The sequence below is a fragment of the Alosa pseudoharengus genome, unplaced genomic scaffold, assembly GCF_046254945.1.
Source record: "Alosa pseudoharengus isolate Yale_2024_CS ecotype anadromous, Long Island Sound unplaced genomic scaffold, YU_APseudo_1.1 YU_APseudo_1.1_scf_24, whole genome shotgun sequence".
NCBI lineage: Eukaryota > Metazoa > Chordata > Actinopteri > Clupeiformes > Clupeidae > Alosa > Alosa pseudoharengus.
In genome coordinates this window covers 16,944,706-16,952,205 of record NW_027468689.1, presented here as the reverse complement: position 1 = coordinate 16,952,205, position 7,500 = coordinate 16,944,706, and the positions used below count along the sequence as shown (strand labels likewise).

Genomic DNA, 7,500 nt, shown 5'->3' with positions numbered 1-7,500 from the left:
TCACACTTCGATCAGGTTGAAAATAAAAACAAACAAACCAATAAAGCAGGTAAAAACATTTCTACAGACTACAGAGGCTCAGCAAAGCCAGACCAGAGAGCCCCATTAAATCCCACCATGTAAGCAGAAAAGGTTCACTATCAGAATCAGTGAGGACATATTTAGTTTCAGAACAAAGGACACGTTGCCTCCATCAAAGTGCCTTTGCCTACACCGTTACCTTAATGAAGGTTATGTGGCCTGCCTTCATCATGAAACCAGCTTTAGAATGGATCCATTTTAAAATAATTGAACTAAAAACACTGCAAATTAGTTTTTTGTTTTTCCAAAATTCACTGTCCTTTTGGGGATAAACAGAATCTATCACCACAGCCCTCATACGCTAAAAAAAGGATTTGAAATGCCCCCCAAAAAAAACAAGAAAAAAAAAAACACATAAAAAAAAAAAAACACTTCACAAACAAATAGTGGAGGTTCCAAATCAAACAACCAAATCCTACCACCAGGTTCCCGATGACCATGACCAGCATGAAGACAATGATGCACATGGTCTGGCCGGCCACCTCCATACAGTCCCACATAGTCTCGATCCACTCGCCACACAGTACGCGGAACACGATGAGGAAGGAGTGGAAGAAGTCGTTCATATGCCAGCGGGGCAGCTCGCAGTCGGACGAGATCTTGCACACACAGTCGCGGTAGCTCTTGCCAAACAGCTGCATGCCCACCACAGCGAAGATGAAGACGATGATGGCCAGCACAAGGGTCAAATTGCCCAGGGCGCCCACAGAGTTGCCGATGATCTTGATGAGCATGTTGAGGGTGGGCCAGGACTTGGCCAGCTTAAATACCCTTAACTAGGGTTGAGGTAGATGAGAGGACAAATTATACAGTGTGTACATGTTTAATTTTAAAAGTAATCAGTCATTATCACTGATTCTTTAGAGGGTTGTAAGTTCTACGTGTTTGTCAACAAGTCATGTAGTCAGAGTAAACATTTTGTTGAACTGTTAAGAACTGATAAAAACAATTTTTGTGTCTGTGAAATATTAGAATTAAATTGACTAAAATCTAAGGCTCTCTTACCAATCTGAATGACCGTAGAACAGAAAGACCCTCCACATTAGCTAGACCCAACTCCATCAAGCTCAGGCTGACAATGATGCCGTCAAAGATGTTCCAGCCTTCCTGGAAATAGTAGTAAGGGTCGAGGGCGATGACCTTGAAGCACATCTCAGCTGTGAAGATGCCAGTGAACACCTGAACAAACATAACACATATGTTTGATTTGGTTTGAAATTCCAGCTAATCCTTTATCATTCACAACCTTCAGATTAAGAGACTGATGTGCTACCTGCGCTAACAAGGCTTTAGCTGCAGATGTCAGTACGGAGAGCTCATGGTTTATTACTATAGTTTTATTATGGTTTCACTACAGTTAAACCCTAGCATTAACCATGGTTAATGATGAATGGTTAACCACTTAACCATTCATCATTAACCATGGTTTACCTCAGAAGGTATAAACCATGGTTTTCTTCAGAATGTATAAACCATGGTTTTTCCTAACCCAACTTTGTAACATCATCGACTGTTAAAAAAACATAGTAGTTACACAGTAACCATGTTAAAACCATAGTAATACCTCTGTCACCATGAAGTGCGATAAGGGAACCATGGTGGTACCAAAGCTATGGTTAGGAGCAGGGTGAGCATGGTAACCATAGTTACTGCATTAAAACCATAGGAAACCATAGTGAATTTCCATAAGGGTGGATTCAGCAGAAGGAACTTCATTAATAACTGCTGGTTCCCTAAAAAACTCTATATCCTCTATAACCTCTCTAACCTCTACTGCTTGGCATATTTCATGCACCTGTTCTTTGCTGGCTCCTCTGAATCCTCCCACTCAACTTGAACACATCTCTGTTCAACAACATAAACTAAGTAGAGAAAAAAAACATAAAGACAAGTTCCTAACCTATTCCTTTAAATTAATGTCTTGGGCTTCTAGTTTAAAGTGTAAAAAATGACTTAGAAATAGCAACAGAATGCCTATTCCCAGATAGCCGCTAAAGTTAGCATGCTAAAGAGCTAGCTTCACACTGTATTGTAATACCACCTTACACATCAAGGGGTGCTCTATCAAATACACGCGTTAAAGGAAGAGTGCCATCCATAGACAGTAAAAGAAATGGACATAGCCACCCAATGGGACTTCAATAGAGACAAGTGACGTTAATTTGAACCCATTTCCTGTTGGCCGCTAATGTGCTGCGAATATTCAGTTTCAGTTGAGGGACAAGCACGTGACGTTAAGCAACGGACTGAAACATTGGCAGTTTCCCAAAGTAGAGGAAGCATACTCAAAGCAGTACCCCTACTGAAACAGAAGCGTGCAGTTAAAAGCGAAAGTGCTCAGAAGGACCACGGTGACGTGCGCCTTCACACTAGCTAGTGTAACGGAGGCGAACTGAGCTAGCATGCTAGTTGCCCGTGTAAATCCTCACACCCCTAACCTTAAGAACACTTCTAGCTGCTGAGTTGGGAGCCTGGGCTTTTTAGCTCAGTAGTTAGAGCGTTCCGACTCCCATGTCGGTGTGTGTTGAGTTGGCGGGTTTGAGGGCCGTGAGCGGCGGACGAATTATAACCTCTGTGACAGTGGTGCCGTGACCCGGATCATGGTAGTAAGGATTTTAGCCGCTGAGTTGGGAGCCTGGGCTTTTAGCACAGTGGTTAGAGCGTTCAAGGGCAGTGGTTAGTGGTTAGAGCGTTGAGGTGGCAGGTTCAAGGGCCGTGAGCAGCGGACGAATTATGACCTCTGTGACACTAGTCTGTTCCAAAGTACACTCCAAGAACGCAAGTGAGGCCTCTAACCTCATCTTCATGGAACCCGACTCGCAAGGAAGCATTCTATCAAGGAAGCATGCTCGACTTTGGGAAATAGGCTACATGCACGAAAGGCTCAAGGTAGCTCATTCATTTCCGGTGGAGCGTTAACTGTATTGTAACGGCATCTTCGGCTCCTTACATCTTCACTCCTACACTGAATATCTTGTTTGCCCAATAATAAAAATTTTAACAAATGCATAAATCCTGCATGCTGATTCACTAGGTGCAACAATAGCATCAGGTTCAAACTGGCTCCACCGGAAACAAACAAGCTCACATAGAGACTTTCGTAAAAAATTGATAACATGCAGAGTAATGCGAGTTCGAGTGCAGCTTTTGGTAAGTTGGTGGTTGTTCCGACATAGTGCCAACTCAACAAAACATTACTTCATTTTTTTCTCTCGATGCTTTCCTAAATAGCTTACCCGTGGACTACTTCTCTTGTGTGCGACTGAAAGTCACATGCTCATGACATCATTTTTGCATTGGTTTAAAAAAAAAGTTTATTATTGGCCGTAAAGTGAGATACGAGGTTATGACGCCAGTCACACAATGCTGTAGTTCTCTGGAAATAGAAATGGGTCATATAAAGGCTTAAAACGCTTCAGATCTAAAGTTATTTACTGTCAAAGTGACCCCAAAATGAACAGGAGTCAATGGAATGCTAACTCTAACGTGGTCCGTTATTAACCTCAGAGCCTCTCATAGGAGGTACGTTTTCCAAACGTTCGCTTACCCATAGACTTAATGGTGCGTTCAAGACAACTTAGATATCCCATTTAAAGTTGCTATGTGTAGTAATTTAAGTTTCAAACATTCATACATGTTAAATAGATATAGTAACAGAATGCTTAGGGACATAATTTCAAAAACGTATGCTTTGTTTTGCCCACTAAAATTAGGATGCAAACCAACTAGTGCTGGGCTGGCTCTCTAGTAAGTCACTATGTACCACGTGTGGTGCTATATTAAATACAATGCAAGTCAATGGAAGAGTGCTATAGTGGATGCATGGTGCATTCAAGGCAACTCCTTTAAGGATCCCTAAGGCATTGTACATGTCCAGCCTACCAGGTTTCCCACAGAGAGGACATCGTTGAACTCCTTGGTCATGGGGTAGTGCTCCATGGCCATGAAGAGTGTGTTGAGCACGATGCAGATGGTGATAGCCAAGTCCACAAACGGGTCCATCACCACCATGTTGACCACCTCCTTGATCTTCAGCCACCCCTGACAGCAGTCCCAGATCAAGAAGGTATTGGCGAACTTGTACCAGCAGGGGGGGCACTTCTGTCGAGACTCCTCCAGTTCTGAAGAGCATTGACAAAAATGGCCTCCAAAATCAATTACTGATAAGTAGATTAGGGTGAATCTTTTCAAAGAAGACCCCAACCCAAGTATATAAGATATTTTATATTTATATTTAAATATTTGTTGCTTTGATTTCATGTAACTATACAAATAAACATATAGCTAAATCTGGTAAATTATTATCAGCATTGTCAGAATCAACTTCAGCTCAAATACTAGAGGATAGATCATCTTAAAGACTGGACAGATTTGTCCAACTGCCACTGCAAATTGTCATCACTAGATTCTAGAAAAATTGTCAGGTACATGTGTGTAGGTGTATGTATTTGTGTGTGTGTGTGTGTGTGTGTGTGTGTGTGTGTGTGTGTGTGTGTGTGTGTGTGTGTGTGTGTGTGCGATAGCCTCCTCCTACCCTCCATTGTGTTGGTGAGAATGCTGGCCACGCTCAGAGCCCTCTGCCTGGCCACAGTGTCGTCCAGATAGTCCATAGAGGCTCGGTGAGATCCTGACCGCTTCTTCCTCACATCAGACTCAGTGGTGGTGCCCTGCAGACAGAAAGAGAGAAAGGGTGGGGGGGGGATGTGAGAGATGGATAGAGAAAGAGAAATAAATGGAGAGAGGAAGGTGGAAGGATAGATAGAAGAAGATACATGAAGAGAGATGGAGGTGGTGTGAGGGTAGGAGGGAATAAACAGTAACAGATGTATAGAAAGACGGAGTATGATAGTGTGGAGAGATGATAGGGAGAGAGAGAACAGTGAGAGGAAGATATGTGTTTATGTGTATGCATGGTTGTTTATGTGTATGTTTATGTGTGCTTGTGTCTGTTTGTGTTTGTGTGTTTATGTGTGTGTGTGTGTGTGTGTGTGTGTGTGTGTGTATTTTTATGTATGTGTATGTGTGTGTTTGTGTGTGTGTGTGCGTGTTTGTGTGTGTGAGTGTTCTTGACTCTACACTACACCCACCTCCGGAAGCAACCTGCCAACGGGCGAGGTGGGCACAGACGTGCCCCCGACCAGCGACACCACACCATTGCAGTCGACAGTGCAGTGCATCTTCCCATTGGCGGGCAGAATAATGCGCGGCGCCCCCAGGCTGCGCTGGCTGACGTTGGAGCCTCGCCGGTCAGTGCGCCGCGGGACGAAGAGCGACCCGCGCCGGCTCTCGCTGTCCTCAAACGTGCTGTGCTCGTCGTCGGCGAAGTCATTCTCCGAGCCAAAGTCGCGTGCCCGGTCCCGGAAGCTGAAGAGGCTCGCTCGGCTTGTCCGGCGCGGGGAAAAGAGGGAGGCACGCGAGATGCTCAGGAGAGACTGAGAGACGGAGAAAGAGAGAGAGAGAGAGAGAGAGAGAGAGAGAGAGAGAAAGAGTAAGAGATATCCCGTGTGGTAATGTATCCAGTGTAAACAGTGTACCACCCAACCCAAATACTTTGGCAATACTGTACAATGTTCTGGTCATGCTTATAAAGCTTCTTTGGAATTTCAATTTGAATTTAAAGAGAGAGAGAGAGAGAGAGAGAGAGAGAGAGAGAGAGAGAGAGAAAGATGAGAGCAATGGAGAGAATAAGAGAAGTGGAGAGTGGGCAGATGAAAGGAATGTGAACACTTCCGCACTTCTCCCATGTGCCAAACTCGTAGGATAGTTCAGTCTTCAAAGGCTTCAAAGATGTGGCCTTAAATAAATTTACGACTATCTATTGTGGCACCAAAGAAGACAATATACCCAGAACCTACACCCCAGGGTCGCTCAGGTGACTCCCCCTCACCTGATTGGGCGTCGAGCACTTCTTATCGTAGGACAGGCGGTTGGCGTCAATGGAGAAGCGGAAGGAGCGCTTGATGCTGTCCTCTGACGCCGACTTGTGGAACTTCTCGGCGTCCCTCTTCTCGGCCACTTCCTCCTCCTCTTCCTCCTCCTGCTCTTCGCGTTGCCTTCGCTTCTTGCGGCGGTTGCGGCGCTCCTTGGCGCTCTTGGAGCTGAGGCGTGAGCCGCCACCCGACGAGCTCTCCTCCGACGGGGCCCTCCGACAGCCGCAGCTGGCGCTGTAGTCGCCACTCTCGCCCGTGGTCGCCGCCGCGGCAACCTGCCCGTCAGTCAGCCAGCCAGCCAGTCAGCAGTGCCGAGCAGAGACAAGGAGAGAGAGAGAAGGAGAGAGAGTTGGCGAGCATGGTCGTCAGGGGTAACCAGGCTCACACGTGCATACACACACACTTTCACACATACACACAAACACGCACACATACAAACACACACTCACAAACACACGCTCACACACACACACAGATTTGTGCCCACATGCATGTACAGATTTAACTTTAAAGTGATGAAAGGATGGAAACCAAATAGCAATGAACTGTCTGACAGCGACTTCCAAAGAGCATATTAGCTGGGAAAAAGGAAAGAAAGAGTATGTGTGTGTGTGTGTGTGAGCAGGGGCGTGGGACTGGGGGTAAAACCAGTACTGATTACTAGAACACCAAGGGGAGGGAGGGCCCTTGAAAAGTCTGGAATATATTTTATTATGGGGGCCCATCGGGACTGCCTATGCATAGGGCCCAGGATCTTGCTACGCCCCTGTGTGTGTGTGTGTGTGTGTGTGTGTGAGAGAGAGAGAGAGAGAGAAAGAGAGAGAGAGAGAAAGAGAGAGAGATAGAGAAATAAAAGAGTAAAATCGTGTCGAGCATAAACTACAGTAATAGAGAGTATGGAGAGCTGTAACTTGAGGGGTCATGTCTTTGCAGACACTAAGTGAGGGTTGAGTGATGTCACTTTAAACATGGCTGGCAGGTAATAAGCTTCTGTGGGTGTGCGGTGCATGGTCAGCTGGGTCCGCAATGCCGCCACTGTCTACCAACAACAGTTCATATTGTCTACCTGAACCCAACAGCCTATATTACACATGAACAACATTAATCACACGACATTATGAGAATAATCTCTCTCTCTCTCTCTCTCTCTCTCTCTCTCTCTCTCTCTCTCAAATCAAATAGTGCTTTATTGGCATGAATGAAGGAAGTCATTGTTGCCAAAGCTACAGGTATAACATGTTAATAATCAACTTTACATTAATATTGGTATAAAGATCAAATTAATTAATGAAAGGAAAAATAAAATAAAATGATAAATGATAATGCTACTAAAAGGACAGCAATAGCTTCAGTCGTTAGTTAAAGGAACCGTATGTAAGATTGTGACCAAAACTGGTACTGCAATCACTTTCAAATTACTGTAGAGCGGTGTATCCCCTCCCCCTCCCCCCTGACTGGCAGAGCTGGCAACCCAGATACCGAAACACTA

At 45.0% G+C, this 7,500-nt stretch overlaps 1 protein-coding gene across 8 annotated transcripts in view; it reads right to left on the bottom strand.

Moving 5' to 3' along the window:
- Positions 1–7,500, bottom strand: part of scn1lab (sodium channel, voltage-gated, type I like, alpha b) — a 35,837-nt gene that overhangs the window by 16,184 nt on the left and 12,153 nt on the right. For 5 of the 8 annotated variants that reach the window (XM_076302652.1, XM_076302644.1, XM_076302646.1 and 2 more), the window contains exons 10-15: positions 5,969–6,286; positions 5,169–5,513; positions 4,616–4,748; positions 3,964–4,202; positions 1,087–1,260; positions 501–857 (exon numbers count right to left, since the gene is read on the bottom strand). In XM_076302652.1, the coding sequence (XP_076158767.1) occupies positions 501–857; positions 1,087–1,260; positions 3,964–4,202; positions 4,616–4,748; positions 5,169–5,513; positions 5,969–6,286 (1,566 nt within the window). Of the gene's footprint in view, positions 1–500; positions 858–1,086; positions 1,261–3,963; positions 4,203–4,615; positions 4,749–5,159; positions 5,514–5,968; positions 6,287–7,500 lie in introns of all 8 variants that reach the window. The other 3 variants (XM_076302651.1, XM_076302650.1, XM_076302648.1) reach the window with 2 other exon arrangements.